This window comes from Netta rufina (genome assembly GCF_964035555.1).
Source record: "Netta rufina genome assembly, chromosome: 7".
Classification (NCBI taxonomy): domain Eukaryota; kingdom Metazoa; phylum Chordata; class Aves; order Anseriformes; family Anatidae; genus Netta; species Netta rufina.
Genome location: NC_140130.1, coordinates 1,670,146 through 1,696,955, shown reverse-complemented (window position 1 = coordinate 1,696,955; position 26,810 = coordinate 1,670,146). Strand labels below are relative to the sequence as shown.

The window sequence follows — 26,810 nt, the reverse complement described above, 5'->3', positions numbered from 1 at the left end:
GTTTATAAAATCCTTGTTTTCATTCTCCCTCTTGTGCATGTGTAGGAAGGAGAGTGGGGATAAAAATGTAGTGTCTCTTTAAGCTCTGCTCTGATCAAGCTGTGATGCTTGTCAGTCTGATTTTGTGATAAAAAGCTGTGATTCCCCTGTTGCACACTTGAAATGCTAGCTGTAAAGTTAGCCTCAGCATTTAAAATCAAGAGCCAAGCACTCACAGTTTCTGAAGTATATTTATTAAAAATAATTTAAGATATTTTAGTTGCCCTACACTGTGTTTGTTTTTTTTAGCATGCAAACTGAGTTTTTGATTGCCACAACAGCTAGAAGCACACCTTTTGTTCAGGTGCTGTCCTGCAAATAGAAAAATAAATAAATAAAAAAAAAATTTAGATCTGTACAGTCAGACCTGAATAACTGGAAACAGGAGGAGAAAATTTGAAATTTTATATCTAGGGCAAGTTATAAATGCTAATTATTAAACTGAGTTTTTCTGTTCACCCTTCTCTCACAAAGCCTGTTTCTTTGTAGGGCAGAAGTCCCTAGGGACCGGCTGTAATATTCTGATCCCCAGATAATTTGTGCCGTGATATGAATTGATATATATGCAAACACAGGAAAGAAAAAAGCAAATAATGTGTGCAAGCAGGTAGGAGGGCTGGGGAAAGATGAAGATAAGATGCACCATCAGCGCTGCTGGTGAGAGAGGGGAAATTGTCACGTCTGTGGCTCCTGCCTGCCGCTGCCACCTGGGAGATGTGTCGATACCACGCAGCAACACGATCTACTGCAAGGAAGGGGATGCTGTACCTCTCTGAATCCCTGCTCTGCTTGCTGCTGGTGTCTGTCAGGTGCCATTGTCACAAGCAGGAGTGCTCGTAAGACGCTGTTGTCTACACTACCTTCTCTGCTTCCTCCCAAGCAAAAAATAAAAAAATAAAAAAGTATGTATATAAAAAAAAAAGCCCTGTTCTGGTATGTATCAGTGAGAATGGATTTTGTTTGTTTTGTGTGGCTATAAGATTTCAGAATGATCCAAGAATGTATTTACTGGCTTTGAGAGGTGTTGTTTGAGGGGGAATTCCACTGCTGCCTCAAAACCAGCCGTTTACTGTATCCTGAGTTGACCCTCAGCGAATATATTACATCAGGTCTGAAACATTTTGCTGCAGGAGGGCAGCAGCCTATTCCTTTCATAGGAATGGTTTCGTCTATTGCTTGTGGTTTGCTTAATAGCCTTTTGCTACTTGAACTGTCCTTTCTGCCAGATTATTTTTTCATAGCTTCCCCTGGGGTCTGGCCATGAGCTGAGCATGTAAGAGACCACCAAACAAGAAGAAAAAAACATCCAGAGATCTTAGCTGAGCAGCCCTATTTAAGTAATAAAAACAACATTGTGTTTGATGAGCCAATTACACAGAACAGGCATTTAAAGGACGGAATGCTGAATACTTGTTTGTAAACCTAAGACTTTATTAGCAGCAGTGTTACAGTTACAAAAGAATATGATCCCTTTCTGAGCCTCACGGACTACCTGCATCGCCGTATTAATTCAAAGCACTGCTGGATGGGCTTTGTGAGTGTTGTAGGGCTAATCCCTATGGTTCCTTGATTATGAGCATGTGCAGAGCAGCCGAAGGTACAGTCGTGCATGTAGAGCTAGCACACAGAGACTTGCCTTGCAATGCCATGTTTGTGCATGTGTTCTTACAACTGAGGACGATACAGGGAGCCTGCCTGCTTTGCTGACTTGTCTGATGTTTTCTTGTTTCTGTTTCAGCATTCAGGATAATTCCTTCAACACCACAGCTTTAGCAGAGTAAGTGAACACTTTGAAGATGTGCCTTATTGTTAAATAAGAATGCTGAGTTTAGCTACTGTAGAGAATAATTGTAAGTACTATGTGAGAAGTCCCAAGCTTTCTGTCATATATTTTAATTCAGTTTTCTGTAATCTAAGTATATTATTGAGAATATGGAAAGTATTGCATAAAACAGCTGCCTTTACATTTTCTTTGACCATTTAGCAATGAAATGCCTTTCTAGGAGGATATAAATCTGATGTACATCACACATGTTTAAGTGCATGATTTCAGTGTAGGTTAAATCTCCTGTGAATATATTGCTCATTTCTGGTACTGATGATCTTAACAAGCTCAAGTGTGTCTGAACACATGCTCTGTACTTCCTGCATACATTAGTAAGAAAAAAAGTCTTTGCAAATATTTTGAAAAAATAATTAGACATTATTTAGATGGACCAAGCACCAAATACATTGTTTCTTTGTAATCAATTCCATAAACTCATTGGAAGGCTTTTCGTCTGTATCATAAGGATATGTCTGTTGATTTTGTTGTTGTTTGAGAGAGACAACAAAATAGGATGTTAGAAAGTTAGAAAGGTGAAGAGCTTAGGAAGGATTACAAATGAAATTGTCTTTTTTTATTTCAGTCTAAAATGTTTCAGTTCATGTGTTCTCTCATTATTTTGCATGCTTCTGGTTGTTTCAAAAGCTTTTAGGGAAGACTCTTCAGCAATAATGTGTCAAGCAGTTTTTCAGGAAGGAGGTGGTTTATAGATTTGTTTGTATATTAGGTGAGTTCTACACTGCTAAAACACTCATAATTTAAAAAATCCTAGCGGGATGGTGTTGCGTTTGCCTGTGTTGTGGGGAGAGAACACACTCTGAAAAGCAGGCCGAGTTGTAATTTGGTCTGAGCCATCCCAAAGTATTGTCAAAATCACTATGGGAAAATATAAGTAATATTTCTTTAATCTCTCCTACATTCCTGCCTTGCTTTAGTTGATATTTTAAATTAGTCACTTTTTCTGTGTGATTGTGGTAAATATGGGAAGATTTAACAGGAGCTAGTTAAATCAGAAAGTCATTTTGAATTATTTTTTTGTGTACCTGTTAGTTAAGTGATTAATTGTGGTATGTGAAATTCTGGGATGCTCCTCCTTTACAGAAGAATAGCCAGATTTCAGATAGTACTTTTTTCATATTATTGTCTCCTTTCCTTGTCTCTGTCCCCTAAATACACCCATTGTTTCCATGTTCCCCTGATGTGACCTGGTGCCTGCCTCACTCTTGAGGTTTTCTGGGACCTGAAGGTGATAGCTTTGCGCTGTGGTGCTTTGTGTGATGTTAAGATAAGGGCTAGGATGGCAGAAAAGCTGACTGCAAAGTATCAGTACTGAAAGGGAGAGCTGGGCCAGGAACTGCCTGCAGGCTGAATCTCCCTCATTTAAGCTGTTGTTGGTTTTGTTTCAGGGGCTTTGATTTTTCATCTTATTTTCCCAAACACAGAAGTAGTAACATGCTTTTAGAAAACAAAGGAAGCGAACAACATCATCTGAAAATTATTGTCCAAATGAACAAACCTGGTTTCCAGAGTTGTTTTCCCTAAATCCTGTTTTAAAGCCTCCCCCAAAAGCCTGTCTTGAGAAGTGCTGAGGATACGTAATTCCTACTGATTTCAGCACTAGTTGTTTGTGCTAGCCATCTCTGAAAATAGGTTACTTCTGTTTAACAGAATAAAAAGAGAGCTTGCCGTGCAATTTAGACATCCCCATTGACATTTTGTCTTTCCTTGTGGCAAAGGAAAAAATCAGGGCTTCCTGAATGACATGAAATCACTGAAACAATAGTTTCAGGAACATTTCTCCAGATAAAACAAGTGCCTGGGGCTGCCGTGCTCCCAGCAAGCCATGTGTGCAGCCAGGTGGAGAAGTAGTTGATGTGAACATCTTAAAGGTCAAATCTGCAAAAGGAAGCAGTTTTCCAGCTGTACTGAAATGGCTCCTATAGAAAGGTGAAAATGGAAAAATAAAAAGCCAATCCCACAAAAACAGAGTTCTCTGGAAGAAATGTACAGAGGCATTGCTATAGAGAGTCAGAGCAGCAGTCTGTCTACACTGGGATCCCATCCTATATGTCAAAAGGCAAATTTCATGCCCATTCTAAGCTTCAACCCTTAGGGATTTATGACTTGAGGCTGTTCTGGTGCATACTGGGATGCTTTAGGAATGAGTCTGATGCTGCTTCGGTTTTTCTGGTGGTGGCAACTCTCCCTACTGCATGGCCACAGACTTTCACAAAACTTACCAAATTCTTGAGTATTCCTCTAGCTGTTAAAATGTGGCTGAAGTTGGGCAATGAGATTTAGAGGTGGGAAGAGATGAGTGTGAGTATCTGTGTGTTCGTACATACAGACAAGTGGCATGAACACATAAGCTGCATTTCTGGAAGAAACCAATGTGAAAACACTGTGCTTTCATGGTGGATATTTTCATTATATTGTGAATTCATCTTTTAAAGGTCCTGCTATGATCTTAGCCTCAAGCAGTGTCTTGTGCGAGTGAGTTTCCTTGGTTAATGTTTATTCCTGCAGAGAGAAAAAAGTCGATTTGCCCTTTCAGGTTTTGTGCTTCTGAACTGCCTCACAGTCTTTTTCATTGCGTGATGCTCACTGCCTTGTGTGATTCACCGTTGCTTATTTTTCATATCTACTGCTATCTTGTTACTTAAATACAGCTTATTGTGCTCACTTAGAGTATTTATAACGTCTTGATGTATAACCAGTTGGTGCATGCCGAGTTAGGCTTTCCGCTTCTCTAGATCACCCTTATTACAGCCAGCTGAGGGAAGGTGACCCCCGAGGGCCCTTCCCCAGGTTAAGGTGGATGCACCCAGATATGCACACGTAGCCTTGGCTGAAGGACCTGCGCTCAGTCACCCACCGTACTTCCAGAGAGCGTTCCCAGTTGCCAAAATGGTCTTCTGTAGGTGAAGACTTCTGAGTGTGCTGACTGCTGAGAGGAGGGGGTGAGTGAAGCTGGTGTTGGAAGTGCCCCCTCCCATCTTCTCTTGTGTCACACGTGGGAGGGAGAGCGGGCCCCAGCGGGGGTCCCTGGCCTTTGTTGCCTGTGTACACGGTGCGTGGTGCACCTGGTGGCATGTCACCCTGCTCTTGGGTCTGTGCTGGGAGTTGTGTCCAGCCAGCTGTCCTTGGCACTGTCTCCTCACTGTGTATTTCCTTTCTGTATTTTCTCCTTGCTGAAAGTTTCCATCCAGGTACCTGGCTCCTTTTCTCCTTGGCTTCCCTCTTCATACTAGAGAATATTTATATTACCCATTACACCCTGTCCTCACGCCTTGCTTATCTCAGAGATCAATAAGGTCATTTATGAGTGATCAGAGGCAAAGGTGTGACAGACATCCAGAGGCAAAGAAAGCTACATTTCTACAGTAAATTTATTCACTGTGTGCATCAAGCTCTGTCTTCCATCTGTCAGTCCAGTTTGCCTTGCAGGGAGAACTGCACCCATTGCAGGAATATTATGTGATTGAGGGAAACCTGCAGTTGTAGGCATACGTTCCAGTTGCTTTCAGCGAATGCTTTCAGACAAATGCTGATGTATTCAGGAAGTGTAAATACTTTGTATCCCTTTAAATAATTTCTGCAGCAGTCTGGCTTTTGGTAAAGATGCTGGCAGAAGACTGGTGGGAAAGAGGAATATATTAAAATCCTTGCCGTCAAATTGCAATGCAGAGCTATGAATTTATCACTTAATGTGCTCTGTCCTAAACTGGGCAGCTCTTCTAAAAATTTAACAAGTCAGCGGAAGTATAGGCTGCATCCCACATAATGAAGAGATTCCTGTGCCAGCAAACTTCAAGCGCTCCAGGCCTACTCAGTGCCTGTGCCCTGTGAGTATGAACTCAGGGTGAGGGCAGGGCCCTGACTCTTCCGTAGAAATCATACCCAGGAAGGGTATGTACATGTTTGTTGGGACGGTATGTGTATATATGGATGCTTATTTGAAGAAAAACTGATCTTGGGCTTTGCAGCTGTATCATTCTGCAAAATTAATCGATGCTGCACAGTACACTGTTCAACACTGGCGTTTTGCATATTTATCCAGACTTCTTGTTTTGATTATGTAGTCCTATGATAATTTTGCTGTTTTTTACACAGTGGGATGGAATTGATTATTATTCCTTGTGCATTTTAAAAAATTCTGATAGTTCACTTTTGACTAATGGTCACTTTGTAATTTATTTGGGGATTACTTTCCCTGCTGCTCAAAGAATGACTGCTGTATTGTTGTTATTTTTTTTTTTTTGGTGAGTCTAAGAGAAAAAAAGCCTTAGCTAATTGTTGTTTCTAATTCTTTTTTGAATGTTAAATATATTATATAAGCAATCAAAACTCAGGATTTCATGTAAATTTTTTCTGTAATTTTTATGGTAACATCTGAAGCCTTTGTTGTCATTATTTCCAGCTGGCTGAGAAAGATATGCCAAATTGTGTGCATTTAACATTTCAAATCCTCTTCTTCCTCTGAGATGTAGGCTATCACTGAGAAGCTATGACATTAAATGATTCAGCTAAGGTGTGAGAATGTGAAATGTGTTTATGCGTACTTTCAGCTGCACTGTCATGTTATTGAAAGCTAAATTTCTGCTGCAGGAGCAATTATTTATCAGCAATTATTTTCTATCTATTTTCAAGGTGTGACAGGAATTCAGACTCTGTACATGAAGATCAAGTGGCCAGCTGCAGCTCCAGGTATGCTATTGCAAATTTTGTCTGAAATCCATTGGCAACAAGTAAAGCTGTCAGAGGACTTCTGTTAAACCATTAGAAAGAAGCCTTTATTGTCAAAAGAATGTAGAATTTCTGAGGTATTGCCTGCTATAGCTATTACTGTTTCTGGGAAGTGCATGTTAGTATTATATATATGTAAACAATAGGAGGATTAAATGTCATTTTATAAGAAAATATGTTATGGTCTGTGTTTTTAACTCCAAATCATATTACTTTCATTCAGATGGAGCTCTGAAACTAATATATTTTGTTTTACTGTACAGCAGCTGGTACAAAGCAGTAGTAAGTGGAGTTTTGTAACTGTGCAAGGATATGCACATTGAAGAATCTCTGTGAAAAAAATGAAGCTGATAAACGAAGTTTCACCTGCACACTAGATAATAGTCAGGGATTGCAGAGCAATAGTACCAGTCTGCTCATCCTGCCAGCTAAGTAGGCAGTCTCACATCCTGCATTTGGGTTGTTCCCAATAGAAGGCATTAGAGAGGTTTAAGGTGGGATTGGATGAATGTGGATAAGGCTAACAAAGTCTCCTTAGGATAGGTTGCACCTTGTAGACTAGGCAAAGATTGAAAACCTCTGTTCAAGATTCAGTGGTTATCAGAGCATGCATGAACAACAGCATCTGTTTAAACCAGCAGCTATGGTGTTATAAAGGGGAACCTTTCTCCAAACTGGTAGCAGGTGATGCTCATCCCATCCACCCAAACATCCCTCCGATTGTTCAAACCCTGCTTCGTGTGCCTACCTTCCTTGCTTTGTACAAAAGCCCTCAGAAAGATGACGAAAGGCTGTCAGAAGGGAAGTGTGACTATAGGGAGGAATTACTCTGCGCGAAAACATTTCTGTGAGATTATAAACTACTGTAAAGCATTGGACAGGGAGAGGCCTGCTGCATGAAAAAGACAGTTCCAGGTTTTATTTGGGGAATATGAAATGTAGAGCTGAGGCCAAAGAGTGCTTCTAAAACTAGTCTCATTTAAATGTCTCCACAAATAAATATATAATAATGCTAACAGTAGTTTAGCTTGTGATTTCTCAATAAGCACTAGCCTCTTAGAATCATTTTACTAATATATGCAATGTTTGTTTGGTATGTAGGCAACATACATTTAACATTAAAATTAAAACACCATGAATAGCTGAGATCTTGTTGATGTTCTTCATAATGTTTTGACAGCTGTCTGAAGTCCTGTCTGATGCATTTCATTTTTGTTTTTCTTACAGAGATGATGATAACAAAGAAAATTATCTGGACAACACTGCTGTCTTAGGAGAAAGGCAGCTGCCTTTGCAAGACAACCAGCAGCATAAAGAGCAGGCAGTAACTGACTATGCTCTAAAGCCTGACATGGGCAACTTAAAGCTAAGAAAGCCTAAGCCCTTGGCAAAGCTAGAAAATGGAAAAAGCCATGAGGAAAGTCAGGTAAAAACCGAACTTACCAAGAGTGGGTTTATGGCACAGTGTCTGAGCAAGCACACCTTTTGAAATAAGAAGTGGGGCTCTCTGCTAATCCATGATGTGGCTATAACCCCACAATAATCTACCCCAGTTTTCAGGGACCTGGAGTCCTGGAACCCTCCTGTAATGCCAAGTAATTTCTTTGAGGCACGGAATTGCAGGGAGGGCTGTCTTGCGACTGTTGTCAGAAGTAAGTGGAGAGCGTATCTGAAGATACACAAATCTCTCTCTTCAGATTTCCTGTGGCTACATGATAAGATTTTTCTGTTTTATGTGACTGAGGATGTCTTGTACTGGTATTTTGGCTGTCTGTGGAAAGCTTTGGTATATCCCCTTTGTCTTGGTTATGTTTTTCTCATCTTTAAGTAATAATTTTTTTCCAAAAGTCTCTGCAGACACTAGTACCAGCGCTCTGCCCACAGGCTTCCTTGAGTTGAGCTGAGGGGAGCAGAACTGTAACTTTCCTAAAGGCTATTTAGAAGACTAGAAATGAAGAAGCTTCTGCTGCTGACAGTGCAGGTACCTACATAGGCTCTAGGCTTACCGTGCCCCCAGCACCCGCAGGAAGTGCCTCTGTTCTCCCCCAGTGCTTTCCAAGTCGAATCCCGTGGGCAATGTCAGGGATAGAGCTCTTGTCCAGGTTTAACTCAGCTAGAAATATTCTCTTAACTAGGACTGTTAATGTTCACTTTGGCAGATAGGCAGCCTGTACTAGGGAAAAGGCCCGTGAAATGTCTGTATTTCATCTTTCATGTGTAGTGTATTTGCCTTTTGTATTTTCTGTTTCTCCTCTCTTCTTGTTGGTGGATAGAAATTTGCAGAGTGCTTTCTGAAGTGCTTTGAACCATTCATAGGCCAGGAGTGATTTTCGTCCAATTTTTCAAATTTAGAGTGGGAATTCATTATTTTGGATGGCATGTGTTACCTTCAAAACCAGGAATGTCTTTTTGTATCATGGAACAAAACCCAAAGGCAAATAGCATCCTAGTGGTATTATCACAGTCTCTTTTAGGATATCAACATTAGCTCTTGCCCTAATCTTTTTGCATGCTTTTTCTGGAGTTTATTCCTAAGATGAAGTAATAACTTCTTTTTTTTTTTTTTTTTTGGTAACTGTATTGCGTTACTAGGACATACTGTGTAGGCTGCAGGTAGGTGAGGTGTGTGTGTTTGCTGGCAGATAAAAAAAAAAGATTGGAAATTTTTCCCTATGAAGCGCAAGTGGAGGCAAATCAGGAAGAGGAGTCATGAGAAAGTCATAAAAACGGCAAGATCTGTCTCACAGATAATCTCTTGCTCTTTCAGCTGCCTCTGAGTCTTCTGTCTGCCCTCTCCCTGTGTATATCATGTCTGTATCTCTCACTCAATGAGAGCTAATATAGCACAGATTTGCTGCTCCATGGTATTTTATGTCGTCTGAAGGGGTTAAATGAAAATGTTGATATTGTTTCATGGGAAACTTTTTGAGCATATAATTAGACTGCCATAAAATAGTACTGCAACTCAGATATGCAGTCTCTGGAAGGAAAAACAGTGTCAGGCAGATAATTTTCATATGACTCAAAGGCTTGAATTAGGAAAAACAAAAGTGGTCCTGTGCCCTCCTCCACCTCCCAATTGCTCCCATCTCTGTTGTATTGGAAGAGGTAACGTGTAGGCACTGTTTTATCCCACCTTTGATTTGCTGGGACTACTTGAGAGACAAGAACTAATGGAGAGCTTTGAATGCAATATAAAACCAAAGCACAAAGCAAACATCCTGTCATAACAGGAACTCTGCAAATTCACTGAGGAAATTGTATCCTAGTACTGTGAAAGACTTTTCAATGAGTATCCTATATCTATACTGAGCTCAGTGGTGTTTGCAGTGCAGGAAAGTGTTTACCCCTTGGAATAGTTTACACAAGGAAGCTATTCAGGAGAAGGCATCTACCAAGTCCCTCATATGACATAGCCTTCATTCTCCTCAGTAGGGGTGTGCACACTCCTTGATCCCGAGTGCTTGCTTTGCTACATCTTCAGCTACCTGGAAAGCTTTCGTTCTTGAAGAAGCGAGCACTTGGCTCATGGCTTTGTTTAAGGTGCTTGTGGAAAACTAGGCTGCTTGCAGGAGTGCTCTGTAAAGTGTTTGTGTGTGAGGCATTCTCGTTGAGATCCTTGGTGTGTTGTGACCTTCAAAAAAACTACTGCAGCTGTCTGTGTTAGCAGACCTAATCATAAGCTGGTTGCATCTGCTTCTCTCCATTTTGAAGCTGAAAGTGAGGTGCTGCTGTGTTTTTTTCTAGTAGCTCTTGGTTTTGTGTATATGGCAGGCTGTTGTTACCTGGGGAAGTGGGACAGACTGATGCTTTGAAACACTGTGCAACTGCATATACCTTCCTTTTGGGAAACAGCTTGCCACCAAGCCATTCAGTGAGATAAATGATGTACTTAAAAGCAGCTGATGTCAAGCTGACAAACAGCAGTAACTGAGTACAAGCATTGTAAAAGAAAAGTATGATGCGCTGCAAATGGTGATTAAACTGTTCATCCTCATTTTCTTGTGTTTATCGATACTGTACTTTTTCAGCAGTCTCACTTCCCCAGCCTGAGTTCTCTGTGGCATAAAAAAGAGACTGTGACAATATTGCAGTGGCAGTGTCTCTTTTAAAGATGTTGCTCTGATAAGTCAAGAATGCTTGCTACTCACAACTACGTGTTATAAGCCCGCGAGCTGTATTTTTAGAAACTCGTCCCTTTAAAATTGGAACAGGCTTTTGGTAAATAAGTTTGCTGCATGTGTTGGAAGGATTAAAGTCTGCTTGGATGGAAACGATTTTGTATGCCTTTCTGCTAGCGAGAATCCAGGGGATTTCCACTGTAGAAAGGTCACTGAGAGGGAGCAGGTCTCTGCTCGAGTAGGGGAAAGATGGCCATCTTGGGGATTTTGAGCTTCATGAGGCTCGGAAGTGTGTGTGGCTGCTGAAGTGTGATATCTGTACCTCTGATTTTTATCACACAAGATTTTTACTACACAAGTGTAGTACTGTGGTCACGTAGTATATGTGGTTGTGTCTTGATGCAGAAAAGGTTATTGCATTTCCAGTGATGATTAACAGGACCAAGTCTAATAAAAGTGCAGTACCGAATGACATCAGTTGACAAAAACATCAACTGGTAAAAACTCACTACAGTAAAGCTGTTCCTTGGATATTGCATCTGGTAATTTCTTTGGAGGCAGAAACTGAGTGTGGAGGTTGGAGCTGGGCATGGGGGCATCTGTAACTTTTCCAAAGTATGGGACCAGGGGCAGGCTGCTGGAATGTGGCTATAACTTTGTATTCCAGCTACTTGGGTTCACCATTTCCCTGGTTTCATGAGCTCTGTTTAGTAATTCTGCAATATTTATCTCTAGAAAATCAAATGGATTAGGATTTTTGGGGCTTCAAGAGATAAGGAAGTATATGCTTAGAAAATAGTTCAGGGGTTCAGTGTAAGAACAGATGGTGAGGAATAGAAAGTCTGCTCTGCTTGCCTAATCCTTTCTTTGGTTACTCTGTGTTAATACACATTCATGAAAATAGATTATTAAATGAATCCATCCTCTGAATCCTCATTGATATTGTGATATTTTTATATGATGACACTAAACATACTAGATATTGGGTATAACGAGGTAAATTCAGTTTTTAAGTCATATTATTAAGGTAAATGACTATTAAAATGAAATGGCGGCTTAACAATAGATACCCAGAGATGGGAATTCTGACAACTGCTGTGTGAAATTTTGTATTTTGAGTATAAACTTAAGTTATCAACCTATATTAATTTCAGAGGACTTCCAGTATTAAAGTTGTGGTTTAAAATACACAGAAAAAAAAAAAAAAAAAAATCAGAGCCAATGTTAAGACAGTAGCCACACGATCGTATGAACATCTCAGGTTCCACTTTGTTTTTTACATATACTCTGTTTATGTTCAAATTATACCCCCTGTCATGGGTTAAATCTGTTCCATTCACTGCTCACTGTCCATTAAACACATCTGCTTCTTGTCTTGTGTGGACTGGTGTTTTCAGGAGGTGTAGGAGGCACTTCTGCTCAGGACTTTAGTCCTGGCTATTCTCTGCATTGACACAGCACCATGAGGTATACCAGAGCTCTGGGCCCACGTGCTGATAAAGTATTCCCAGGGGCAGGAATCACGGTCAGGAATTTGCATTTGAAGAGATCTAAAAGTGTTTGTGTGTTGGATAGGGCATATTAAGGTTGCAAGGCACTTTTTGAGGTTCAAGAGCAGATAAGCTGCTGTGTAAACACAGCACAAGTTTGTACATCTGTACCGTAATTCAGATGCTGTGGCAGAGATGGTTTATGATATGCTGCGATTGGAGAAAAACATTAAAAAAAAATTAGCTTGTGAAACAGAAACGGATTTATCTCAACATGTGTATGATGGTAGTTTTTGGCTGACATAGTAAAGAATTTCTTCCTTATATCTAATCTAAATCTACCCATTTTTAGTTTAAAACCATTACTCCTTGTCTATCAAAATAAATAAAGTAAAATGGAAGACAGCTCTATACTGTTTGTTGCCTCTGACACAGCAGAAAAGGATTTTGTTGCTCTAAAGAAACAGTCATCCCATCAAGGGTGATTCTCTAGGGTTTTTCTATAACATCCTAACAACTTACAAACAAAACAAGCAAACAACCAAAACCCACCACCACCACAATAATAATAATTAAAAACAAAACAAACAAACAAACAAAAACCACCCCATGTATTATGGTCCTCAACTTTCTCTTTCACCTAGCAGAAAGCATCTTGAATTGTCATTTTCTCTGTGCTGATAGTGGAGAGCGGAACTTGTTGCAAGAGAGGCTTCTGCTGAAGTAAGTTTACCACTTACCAAATGCAGGTTTGGTTTAGCACTTTTACCTGGACTGGCTTTTTGGAACTGAATGATTTAAACAGTCCAACACTGAGAAGATTTCAGCCTCAAGATAAAATTGGTAAACTTGTTTTGATCATTTACATAGTACCCAAAGTTTTATTTTTGCCTGTATTAGCAGCTGTTGTCGTCAACTTGAATTTAAGCACATCTAAGAACAAATATTTACACCTCTGTGAATGCATTACAGGCATATTTTTACAGATCTCATACACCAAGTAGAAATTAATATTCCCTTATTCAACAAGTATCCTGGTACTTTATAAGAGGTCTTAGATTAAAATAAATTGTAAGAGTATAGTTTAATATCATCGTAAAAATTAAGTAAAATACCAATGATTGGTCTTGTTATGTATTTATTTTTTTTTACCATTTTTTTTTACAAGTTCCTTTAGTCCTTCCACATTAATTTTGAGAAGCAAGCACTGAATATTTCTCCAGAGAGAAGATCATTTAGACAACTTTCTCGAATTTTATAACTTTTAGTAGAGTTTGCAATTTTATAAAATAATAATTTACTTCTGTTTAAATAGTGTATCTCTAAGCAAGATTCATTCATAATCTGTAAAAATAGAACAGGCTAAGAAGGACGTGAAAAGCATCCATGTTTTTTTGTAAATGCAGAATGACTTCAGCACTCCAAATTCCCATGCAAGCAGTCCTATCCAATCTTATGACTTTCAAGCTTGCATCTAAGCTTTGAGACTGGAGCAAACTCAGGAACATTGTTTTACCAGGGGAAGTGAATGCGTTGTTTTGCAAAACACATTGCATTTTAATTTTGTAAATGAGTAGAATAAATCATTGGCTGATAAAAGCTAATAAAGTAAAAAAAACCCTTTGATTTGAAAAAATGTTCATTGACTTACCCCTTTGCAATACAAGGGAAATATTATAACCCATTTTATAGGTAAGGAAATTAAGACATGCTAAATAAATTGTCACAGCCATACAACTGGTTTCTGAAAGCTTGAAGTCAAGTGTATTCCTTTCTAATTCCTAGTTCTGGCCTTGACTTGTTGCGTAAATTGCCTTTTCTATTTCCTTTTTGGCTAGATGTCTGATTATTTATTTATTTTCTTTTGCTCACTGATTTTCACTCCTCTGCAGAAATACTCTCTTCATTAAGCTATGAATATGCTGGGGAAGGGAAAGAGCAATAGGAACAAGAAGCTGGGTAAACTTTACAAATTGTATTTAAGTGAACTGAATTTGCTTTTGTCAGCCAAAATTTTTCTGATTATGCCCAAGCAAAGAAATATTACTGACATGTGAATAAATAATTTCAATTTAAATGTAAATTTATAAATAAGCAAAAAATATTGAACTCTGTGTGCAGCACCTCTTAGCTCAGATGCTGACATATGTTATCTAACTAATAAATAGCAAAAGGGTTACAGTAGCTTCTTGTCTGCTTTAGTTTCAAAAAGCATTTTACAGTGAATGACGCTTCTTTGTTTAAAACCTTTTCTACTCTGTGTTTTCCAATTGTTTGCACATTGTTACCAAAAAATAACAATGAACCACAAATCAGCATCCAGTCCCATGAAGCTCTTTCTTCCTTAAAGCAAAATATTCAGCTGAGTTTGATCAGTACTGACAGGACATTGAACATTTTTGTTGTTTTCTGCAGGAGCTGGAGAGCTCATTGCCAGGCCTCTCAGACAGGCAGGAGAAGGAAGGATCCTCAGCTAATGACTATGCACAGAACGTGTCTTTCAGATGCCAGGAAGAAGTCGTGAGGTTTCAACCAAGGTAAGCTTTGGGATAAGACAGTGCATTCCATTTCTGATTAATTCTAGGAAAGGCTAATTTATTTGTTGCCTTTCGTATGAAATATTCAGACTCCTGGCTCCCAATTGGCAGTTGTATTCTGTATTTATGTGCCTAGAACTGTTTGGAGAAAATGAAAGGGATGAAGATAAGAATGCAAATTTTTATCTTTCTTTAAACCCCTTCAATTTCAAACAGGAAAAACATCCTCAGATCAGAAATTTCAGTTCCTGTGTGCCAATGCCAAGAAAAATAGCTCAATACACCCTCCCCCCCCCCCCCCCCCCCCCCCCGACTTGCCTCAGTCTTTCTCAGAGCTGTATTCCCACTGAGAAATGGGAAGCCACACACTTGATTTTAGCATGGGTATATAAACATTTACATATTGTTTACACCCTGAGCACTGTGGAACTGTGCTTGTTTCAATGCTGTGAAGGGTATGGAGGGATGGGGGGGACATTCAGGTCAAGAGTTAGCTGGCTCTTGTATACAGGCAACCCAGCAGATCATGAAGTAACCTACCTCTGGTAACTACTGGGAGTCAGAATTCCATTCCCAATCCTTCACAGCTCTGCCAAAGGCTGGCAGTGGGGCTTCACCTCACCCAGCTGACCCGACCTACCAGCAAAGGCACGTCCCAAGGATAAGATTTAGCTCTTACTGACGGGCTTGGACTGTGTAAATAAGGTCATGCTCTTCAGAGTCATTAGTTTTCAGGGTACTGCTTTACAGATTTCCCATGGTCAGGTGCTGGATCAGCCCTGCTTTGCTGTGCACGTTGAGTTTCAGGCAGGTGAGCCAGGACTCTCTGATCTCTGTTCTCTGCCTGAAGGTGCATGACAGCCTTGGTGCTCTGAGTGCTTCCACTGCAGCGTGACAGAGGCTCTGGCTCTCTTTGGAGGGGACTTGAGCAGCAGCTGTACGCCCTGGGGATGATCAGTGGGTCAGGACACAGCCAGTGGACACACACAGCTCATTGCCTCCAAGGCCTGTCTCAAGTTGGTGCTAGCTCAATTATATCAGTTGCCATCCAATGGTATTTTGGTGCTTTATGTGAAAGGAGCTGCTTGCCTTCATGACAGCCTTTAGTAGGCAATGTTGTAAATGATTTTAATTTGTGCTCTCAAAGGAAACTTTAGCAGAATGACCAAGCATTTAATTAGCTTTCAGAAAGAACTATATTCACCCTCCAATGCTTGTATCTGCAATTGAGACACTGCAAATCCTGCATATCGGAAAGTGTTTCTAATTACCCCTAGCCTAGGAAACCTGCCTTCTACATCTCTGGTATTCTTTACTCTAGGAAAAAATCACATGGATTACTTGTCAAGAGGAGAACAGTGAGTTTGGTACCAGAGAGTTAGACCTGCCCAACGCTCGTCTGGTAGCATCTGTGTTAGGATAGATAAGGAAGTAACACGACTGGTAACAGAAACATAACGAAAGAAAGATGGACTTTAAACATAAAAGCCATAGTGTGCCTGAATTAAACAGCAACCACAGCAAAGTTACCCAGTGCACTTCAACTGTTTGGCCTTTTCAGTTTGCCTATATGACACTGTTGTTTGCTGTGCTATTTACTTCTGTTTAACACCTGGGTAGTTACTTAGAAAGCTGGCTATCCACAAGTGCTAAGTTTGTTAAATAGTGGCACCTGGATTTAGCACGGTGAGAGCTGTGAAAGCTTAGTGAGCACATCTCAGTTCTGGCCATGTCTTAGTTTCATTATTAAAACAAAATGGAGTTGACTTTGAGCATGGAGTGAACACATTAACTCATGGTCCCTGGCCTCCCACACACATCACATTCACTTCATCTATCTTAACTTTCCCACCACCCAGCTAGGGCAGAGGACTTTGAATTGCTTATGCTGAGGTTAACACTTTCAGTTTCAGGGTCACTCTGGCTGGTGACTCCTCTTAAGAGTCACCAGCAGCTTGCCTCATCTCTTTGCCAGCAATAGGCTTTGATTGGGCCAGAGAGTCATTATGTGCCCATGTCTCAGCTTGTGCAGGTCACTGGCTGCTGTGTCAGGATCCCAGAACTGGCTTGTGCAATGGGCTGTGAAACACAGCTGCCAAGCTATGATGTCTTGCCTTGTTTTCTTCCTTCTCTGCTCTGGAACATGGCAAAGGTTAGGTATTTAGGCTTGGGAGCAGACAACGGTCATAGTTAGATTTTGATGGAATGCATCTGCTAGCCCTGCAAAACTTGAGTTTCTCTATCTTCTAGTTGAGTTTTGCTAGGTTACTGGTAAAAGTGAAAGTTCTTTGGAATGTTGCAGCTTCCTAGGATACATAACTCACAGACCAGAAGCTTTCTGGTCTTTTGGAGAAGAGGAGATGACCACACTACTGCAGGGGTGCCACTGGTCAGGCTCTTCTGTCTGTCTGATGTGTATGGGGAGGATAGGAGAGGAAGGATTTATTTCTGTCCCAGACTAAGGTGGATTATTTCTAGTAAGCTTTGTTGTTCCTTCGATAATATAATTTCTTCAGATTGCTATAGCTCTGTAATTAGTCTCATTGGAGTTTAAAATCTAAATACATCTGAACTGTATGGAGTTTTTGAAATCTCTTCTAGTCAGTGCAAAGCCAGGTCAGTTTTAATTTGACTAGATATGGATAAAAACTGCTGAGACACAAGAAACTTTTGGGCACAGTCCCCATTTAGCAGAGCAATCTAAATTCAGGGTGACATAACACAGGAATTTCATAAACAGATACGCGACAGAAGAGCAGAACTCACAGTGTAAGAGAAACATTTCATAGAAATAGGGCACAAGTGCATGCGTAGATTGTTTGGGTGGAGGGGTTAGTTGTTGGTTGGGTGCTTTCATTTTATAATGACTCACAACCACTGAAACAGTGAAGGAAAAGTTAGTGGGATTTGAGAGAAATAGGAGAATGTTCTTGGTGAAGAGATTTAAGGATAACTAGTGCATTTGAAACAGAAGAATGAGGGGATATTGTCTTGTCCTTGGCTAAGCTGTATTTGCCCTGTGAATCAAGGTTTTTAACTTTGAGGTGTCTGTCATGCATAATTTTATGAAAATCAGCATCAATTTAGAATACGAAATGCCATTTGTGTAGATGGAAACCTTTACATTTTATTAAAAGAACATGAATTTCTAATACTGTTGCCACTGATTACATTGAATACTGCTCCAGTTGTTGTGTGCAGTTGGGTTTGGATAAGAGTGTAATATAATATGCACCTCTGGGAGGTAAAAATTATATGCAAGCCCCAGGAACAAGTGGTGCAATAAAGAGAATTTATTTATTTATTTATTCTTTAACAAAGAACAGGAAAGCATGGATGATTTTGCATGATTGCAAAAAGCTGCTCTTACTGATTGCCTTCTTAAAGTCAATCAGCAAAACTGATCTGGATTGCAGAGCTGTGCCTGCAGTTTACCTGAGTGGAGGATGGTGTTTGCTTCAGATACGTGTTCCACAGACAGGGGGCTGAAGCATGGGACTCCTGGGCAGTGGGAATATCAGTGTTTCAGAGAAGTTCATGTTCAAGTCAGTGGGGGAACTACATTTTTTTTCCTGACAAAGAAAAAATTTCCCCTCCTTCCTATTCCCCAAACAAAATAGAAATGAAGCAGTTTCATTCAGTAGCACCCAGCTTGTCCCTGGGTTGGACTGCAATTTCTGCAGAGGTTTCAGGATAGCTGCTGTTGTCAGACCTACGGCTCTTCTCCAGGAAACCTGGGAATGCTGAGAGCCCTGGGCTTCCCTGGATCTGGGGCTCAGCCAGAACCTCCCAGGATGTCTGTGCTCCCCCATGGGAGGCTGGGCTCTAGCAAGGCTTTCAGTAACAAAGTTTTTAAGGCAAGTAGCTTTTGAGTGCAGTTCAGGTGGTGACTGATATCTTCCATGCTTCCAACAGATACATCTCAGAGATGTGTCAGAAAGAGCAGGGAAGATGCAGAATTGCTGATGTCCCCATACCATGTTGCGGAGCCTCATGGGTGAGGCAGAGCTGGGGAGGCTTCATTCCCATGCAGGTGGCCAGGCAAGCCAGGAGAAAACCTGGCCAGATTCTCTCCGATCTGGCAAAAATTCATCACGACCAGTCTGTGTCTGTGCTTACCTCTGTGTCAGCAAATCTTGATTTGCTGATGAAACACTGTTTTGCTGGGAAATGATGGATCAGTTCCTAAAAGCAGTTTCTTCAGGAGTATTGATATTAAAATACTGGTGTATAAGGTGCCAATGGTACTTCTTGTATCAAGAAGTGGAAAATCCACGAGCAAACTCCTGGGTTGCCATCCACTTAAAAAAAAAATAAAAAAAGGCGGCAGTAGTGGTGCTGGGATGACAAAGGGGGAAAAGAAAAAAGCATATAACTGTAGCCCAAATAAGGACTGTGGCTGGTGAGTATGAAAGACACTCATGATAAGAAAAGCAGATAATGGTGGTCCACAGCCAGCCTTTAGCTACTGCAGCTTGAGACAGACACTGCTCCGCTGGCTCTCTGGATGTCTGCTTGCTACAGCATTCGGGGACTGCTGATAGAGTAGCGTAGCATGTGTCCAAGCAGTCTTGTGCCCTTAAAGATGTTTTATTGAGAGTCCACATTTTATGTTAATCCAAAAGCCTGTTGTGGTTCTGCTTTGCTTTTTAAGGATTCATAAGCCAGTTTTTTAAGCATTTACTTGCAGCTCTGTATGAGGTGGTGAGTATGTTTGAATTTTATAGTGCTTTTTGCCATTTGGGAGTCTCAGCAATGATGTTTCCATTTCCCTGATGCTGAGGTGTGTTGGTTCTGGGGTCTGCCATTCTGTGAACCCTTGTTATATAACCTCTGGATAGGCTGAGTCAGTCCCCTGACGTGGTACTGAGACTACACTTTCTGAGCTGTTCCCCTGGCAGACCATCCTCACAGTGGGCAGGGTAAAACTGATAGACAGACTGGAGATGAGGAAGGAATATGGGTCCAGGACAGACTGAAAGTGAATCTGGAAAAAAGGTTTCAATCCACAGCACAGAGTAGAGTTTGCTTTCAAGGAGTTGTCACTAATGGCACCTCTAATGCATTACTTGGCCCAAGACGCTGAGCACACGAGGCACCGTGGTGTATAAATGTCTCCAGAGAATGGTGTTAGAGTAATCCAGGGTTACACAGGTTTAAACGTACAGGAATCTAGTCCTAATCCGAGGTAGAACTGGGAGGAGTGTAAAGGCTGGAGATGTCAAGATTACAGAATGTAATGCTCCTTTCTGGTTTTAATCTGGGAAATAAGAATCAAATTTGCTTAGGTTATGTTTAAACATTTTCCCTAGTTTTTAAAATTGTGTTTTTATTTGAATTTTATATGGGTTTAGAAGTGGCATCATGCATAATTCAATACTTTACATGTTTTGGTCTGTTTTTTTTTAAACAGCTCACTGCTCATGCAAATTCGTCCTCTCCTTGAAGTCTGTTAGGAGCTCTGTTATGATAATTAACATTTAGATTTTTTTTTATGTCCACAAGCTTCAAATGTACATGTTATTGGATTGAATCTTTGTCGTCTGTGCCATAGCAGAACACAATAATTCTGCCAAAGCCAGAGCTGCCAGACTGCAGGAAGGGTGAGAGATCAGGCTTTTTATATTTTGTAAAGAATTATGTTACACATATTTGAATAGTAGCTATAGAGAGAATTACATTTTCATTATTTTATGTGACGTCAATAATACAAAATAAGGGTTGTATGCAATTATTCAAAATTTCAGCTGCAGTTCAAAATAATTTTAATGTTCTCAGTACAGATGGAAAATTAGGGCTTCTTACTGCTGCTTTTGAAGTTAATGGATAATTTGTGATTGACTTTTAATGAGAGTAGGATCCAACCCTTAGTTATTAAATTGTAAGCCCTTTGTTGCCTGGTGACAATCAGATAACCTGCGTTTGCCTAGCAGAGCGGTTAATCTCGGTGAAAACAAAGAAGCACACCCCAAAACTCTATAGAATAGGATTAGCTCAGCATATATAGATGGCTGTTAATGTTTTTTCACACAAAAATGTTTATTCCGTTAACGATTTCAGAAAAAAATATTTAGCATCTTCTGAACCCAAAGAACATAAAGCTAAGAACATCTTATTCTAGTATTTTTAGTGAAATAAAGAGTAAAATGCAAGACTTCCGCATCCCCAAAACAGTAGACAAGTACATCGTCCTAAATGAGACAGGTAGTACTGCAGGGATGCTGTAATCTTTTTACCCTCCAGAGTGCAGAATTCATGAGTGATATAGCTGTGAATTACGTAGAATATCATCCTGCGTCTATAAGAACTGCTAATGTCCTTCTTTAGCTTTTTTGTTTTCTTTTGCTGAGGTAGGTTAAGTTCTGCTCATCTGATGCACCCTGAAAAGAGTTATCCAAATAATACCAGAAGAGAACAAATTTTACATGTCCTTTTCTTCCTTTCCACTTGTCTAGCACTTGTTCAATGTCATAAAATCACTCTAAATATTTTTATCTTCATTAGTGGATTGATTCTTCAGCTGTTTGTAGTCTTGCAGGTCCTTCCTTATGTGTTATTAAACAAAACAACAAAACTAAGAACACTTTTCCCTACTCAGCTAGTTCTTTGACTCCCCATGGTATTTCATAGTCTTGTAAAAGTTTTCTGCTGCCTCATACTGTTGTCGCTGCTGGGTAAAAGCTAGAGATCAGTTGTTAGGCATTAATCTTTTTGCTTCTGCAATTTGGTTTTCCTTCTGTTCACATTACAGAGATGTTTGCTATTCATTTTTAGGAGAAATGGCACTAAAATATACATGCGGAGAGCTATACAGACACGTAGATAAATGCTGGTACAACAGTCAGCCAAAGGCACCTTGCTGCTTAAGTACCTCCAGCAATCACTCATGCACTTCTGAGCAATATATCTTCAGTGAGCTTCGTGCTGGCTGGCCTAGGAGGCCTCCCATGCTGGTGCTACATGTGCCACCACCAAAACGGCTCCTTTTTGTTCCTACAGACATTGCACATCTCAGAGCCTTTTTGAAGGCAAGTGGATGTTCATTGTACTATGACTATCATGTCTGTTTTAGTATAGAAAGTTTTTGTGGCAGACTTTGTGCAAGTTTCAGTCTTTAAATGCATCGTAAATCTATGAAGAACTACATAGTTCTTGGTTAAGAACTACAAAGAGGACTGTGTATCTCTTTGTACTTTGTTGTCTCTAGAGACTTTTAAAACTGCTTGGTTTTGCTGGGATGAGACTGAGCATGATAGGTTGAAAAATATGAATTATTTTGTCCAAGGGAATCTGGGTATTGTAATGATTTTGATCACATCCACGAGTGAGTTCTTGCAGGGACAAGTCTTGAACAAATATTGCCACCTTTTCAGTAATGAGAAATCTCATTCTCTGAGACAGCAATGGTTTTCTTGCTTCAGCTGAATGCTGTTTTTGCAAGTCAACTTGTGATACACCCATGTCAATCTTTGAAGTTTTATGTGGAAAGAGAGCCTCTGCTTTGGGAAATGATAGAACTGTGGTATCAGGCTCTGCGGGTTTCTCACCTAATCCACGGCAGATTTTTATTAGGCTTCAGTTTCAGTCCTTGATAGATGCCTGTAACTAACCCTGAAGCTGTTGTGCATGTGGATCCCTAGGAAATGACTACATCTGCCTGGATATGGCACAATCCTCTCACTAGCTAGTCAGCAGGAAGAGATTTTCCCCTTGCTGGTCCAGGACCTTCCTTTCCTATTTCTGCATGGAGAAGTGGTGATACACCGAGAGAAAAGCAAAGCTATGAACACATGGAAATCTCTATTGTTTAAAGGTTTTCCAGCTCCTCTTGAGAGTCCTGTGAGTCTTTATGAAATTTGCAAAAGAGTACTTAAGCAGAAAGTTGACGACTGGGAGCCTAAAATACCATCAAGTAGAAATACAGAAAGATTTATTCTTTATGGCTCTGATACAGGAAAAGTTTTGTTCTTAACTTAAAGCATGTGGGACAAATCGTACTTAGGTTTAAATGTTTGGACTTATTTTTGGCTTTAACCCTATTAGTTTATGATGCTGAGAGCCAGTCATGCTGCCGCAGGACTCTTTGTATGACAGAGTGAGCCCACACTTTAACGTTATAGTTTCCAGATTCTCATTCAGAGTTTAAATATATTATGTAGAATTCCATAAAATCACCAGTGTTTTTTGCATGAGGTATAAAATACAGAAGTAAATTTCATAGAAATGTTATTTTTTCAATAAATATCCTGTAACTTGCAGTTTATGTACAGACATGATGAAAAGTTTGAAATATTTGCAGCACACACAAGCAATTTATTGAGTGAAAATTCTTGTTTTATTTTGTAGTCTAGATCAGAAAGCATATATTTCACAAAAGGAAGCAACTGAGCCACTGCACAGCTTAAGTGAGGTGAGTGTAACCAAAAGCTGAAATATGGTGTTACAAATTTTGAATCAAATATTTGTGTTTTGTTAATTCTCAGCTCTTGGAATAATGTAATCACTTGTGAATTTTAGGTTAGCTTTTTAATGAATCATTCTAGTCATGTTTTTGGAGAAAAGCATAATAATGTGATGCAAGACTACTATAATGTTTTAAAAGTTGGAATGAGATTTTAAAAATATTTTAAGTGAGCTATGCTGCTTTTTGTCTGATCAGAAAAGAATTAAACATTGAGTATTGACTAAATGAAATGCCGTCTTGCAAGAACATTTGATTTTTTTCATCACATTACAGCTTAAATATGTTCAACCATCAATTATGTTTTGTTTGAAAATAAGGTCTCAAGGTTGCTACATCCTGTATAAATAAACTGTGAATTGTACAATGTATTCTGAAAGGTAGGGTTGTCAGTAGGAGGGGAGAGTTGGAGGGAAGAGAGAAAGCAAGGAGAGCCAGATAACACCTGTAACACTCAAAACGGGAGCTTTTTTCATAGTAATTATGTCAGGAGCACAGCATAAGAGAAGAACACAGAGAAACTGTCAGTGTGACCGTGGGTGAGCCTGGGCTAAACTGTCACAGTCAAGGCATTTTACGGAAGGCCGAAAACAAGTTGTGCAATTATTGAAAATGGCAAACATTATAAAGCATCTTCCACAAATAAGGGTATCTGCATACTAGCATAGAGCAAACTTAATACTGGAAGATAGTACTGCAAACATGCTTGGACTTAAACAAAGAGCAGACAAAATTTTAAGTGTAGAGTAAGATGACAATAAAGGCAGGTGGAGAAAATGAAGTCTATTCCTGTCAAACTATGGAAAACCAGCTTTGTTTCCATAATGAGCCATTGAATATGCCTATTAATAGATGCCTGACTTTCATTAGGAGAAAACCACAATGTTGTGTCCTTTTGAAAGAATTCAGACTTAATTTTCTCCTTTCGTTTAATTATTTCCTGTGCATTTGTGCCATCGTTGTGCAGCTCACTGTTGAAAATCCTGATAATAACTAGGCACTTTCTGTGACCAATATAAGGGAGCATTCTCAGGACTGGTCAAGCCAAATAAGGTCCTGGGAGAAATTACTAAATAATCATTTCTTCTGAGAAGCTCCATTGCAAATTTCACCAGAATTTCCAGAACCAAAATTGGTGAATCATAGAAAATCCTGAGGTCAAAGGCACCCACGAGGGTCCTTGAGTCCAACTCCTGGCTGCACACAAGATTTAAATTACAAGATTTAAAATTCTTGGATTCTAAGGATTCCTTAGCGGTTAAGATAACATACTATAATAAAAACTGTGAGATATTGAAACTGATAAATAGATCAGAAAATAAAATGTAAATCATTTATGGGGAATGAGCAAGATCTACATTCTGGTGCTAACTTTCTTTTGCAAAATCTTAGATTGTAGTATATCTCAGGTCTCCTTCAAACCCAAGTGGAAATGTGCCATTAGAAAACAAGTTCCCTTCTTGCATTAGAGAAATTGTTGTCTCTCCTAACTGGTCACCTGTGACATTATTCAAACCCAGGGCATATCTTGTTCTATCTTATAGTTGCTTGTTTGTTCCTCGTAAGGGAAATTTTGAATTGAAAATGTCATTTGCCTCAAGACACGAGTATTGCCCTAGCAGATACCACAGATTTATTTATATTCGTATAAAATACACCTATCTTATTTTAACCTCAACTCTCAGATTAAAAGGCAAGGGAGATGCTTTTGTATGTCACTGCTCTAGCTCTGCTTTTAATTTCCTTACGGTGAGGAAATTGAACAGGCTGATATTTGTTCAGTTTCCTTTCTGTATGAATCACTTCAAAGGCCATTAAATTCTGAAAGCTTGGATTATTCTCTTTCTCTGCCCCAGCTGATTTCATAAATCCAGTAAATCCGTCAATAAACTGGATATAGTGGAATAGCTGCCTTCCTGTCCCGGGGTGGGCAGCAGCAGGAGCAGGCCCAGGGGCAGGGTGCAGCCTTCCTGAATATTCAGAAACATTGTGTGGGGAAAGGCAGCTTCAGTTTACGTCGACTGCAGCAAGTCCAGGCTTTTCTGACACTGGGCAGGGTCTATGGGAAGGGGCAGACCCATTCTCTTTCCCTCTTTCCTCAGTTCCTAAATTTACCAGATCTCACATTTCCACAGGAATCAAATGAAACAGGGAGCAAAATTATTTCTAGCAGCAATGGCTCTTTTTCGGCCATTGGTAGCTATTTGCTTTCTCTGGTGATTTGCTGTGAGTGCTGATTAATTAGCAGGCTTAATGGTATCATAGCCCTTGGTGCAACAAGGGAAATTTTGTTGTGCTGTGAGGCTCCATTTGGCACGTTGTTTTCCCTTGGGCTGCAGCTCCCTGGTTATGCTGACTGACACAGTGCATAGGGCTGATGTTACAGGGCCCCATGTAGGAGACCTTCAGCTGGAGAGGCAGGTACTGATAGCACCAATTAAAAAAATTAAATACATTATATATATATATATATATAAAGCTATTCCATGGGACTTGCATTCATTGCCAGAGAATTTTGGTGATAAACGGCACATTTGTTCCTTCAGCGTCGCGTTGTCCAGAGTGATATAACAGTGTGAGTATAGGTGCGTGGTATTTATCTTTAGATATAAGAAGTTATCTGTCATCTCAATAATTCCTTGCCCTAAGGCCTCAACTCTTGATTTTTAATAATCATTTGCTGGAAAGAGAGATGGTCAGTGGATACAGTCTACAAGCTTGCTGGTTTGTAAAGATGGCTTCTTTACTGCAGGGCTGAACTTCCTCAGCAAATGGCGATCCTTTTGTACCATTTTTTCTCCAGCAGACAAGAGTACGATACTTTAATGACTATGTTTTCTTAAAGCAATAGCAGGAGTTACAAATAGGAATGAAATACCACACTGCATCTCTTTCTGTTTTCCTTGGACTTCCTGTAAATGTCTATATTTTTCCATTATCTTTGATCTGCAATAATGCAGGGCTTTGTTTCTTCTTCCTCTAGTGGAATTGGTATAGCTCAAGTTATTTGAATTGTCAATTACTTTAAGAGGACAGCGAATATAAGAAACCCTTTCCCAAGACAATTATAATTGCTTCGTTTTCATATTTGCAAAATACTGTTCTTAAGAGGTGTCAGTATTGGTTTTCTTTCCAATAAACTTCAGGAACCATTTCAAATATTGATATGTCCTTTCATTTCCATCAGCATGAATCAGGAATTATTGCATAGCACAACTGGCAGGCACCAGAATAAAGTTGGAATGAGCATCAAGTCTGTAGTATTTGAGATGAGGTTGTCAGCTGCTATAACATGCCATAGCTTAAATTTCTTCAGTGATACTGGTTTTCCATGGAAGAATTTACCTAAAATTATGATGGTACCTGCCATGACCCAACATTTCCCTCCCTATGTATTATAGCTGTTTGTATTTGCTTCTAACGTGTTTGCAGGTCCCAGACTGGCAGGATCCAGCTGGCTGCTCAGCCTTTGCCCGTACTTCAGACAGTCCCTCAGAGAGGGGCAAGGCAGGCAGCAGGGTCATCCCTACCCTTTAGTAGGACCCTCCTGTAAGGAGTAAGATGAGGTTGATGGCATACTCCAGATTCATT

At 39.9% G+C, this 26,810-nt stretch overlaps 1 protein-coding gene across 1 annotated transcript in view; it reads left to right on the top strand.

The window, feature by feature from the left end:
* Window positions 1-26,810, top strand: part of FAM13C (family with sequence similarity 13 member C) — a gene marked incomplete at its 5' end in the record, with an annotated part of 115,406 nt that overhangs the window by 65,525 nt on the left and 23,071 nt on the right. The window contains 5 exons of the mRNA XM_084290035.1: window positions 1,778-1,816; window positions 6,515-6,571; window positions 7,838-8,036; window positions 14,637-14,758; window positions 23,105-23,168. Of these exons, the coding sequence (XP_084146161.1) occupies window positions 1,778-1,816; window positions 6,515-6,571; window positions 7,838-8,036; window positions 14,637-14,758; window positions 23,105-23,168 (481 nt within the window). The remainder of the gene's footprint in view (window positions 1-1,777; window positions 1,817-6,514; window positions 6,572-7,837; window positions 8,037-14,636; window positions 14,759-23,104; window positions 23,169-26,810) is intronic.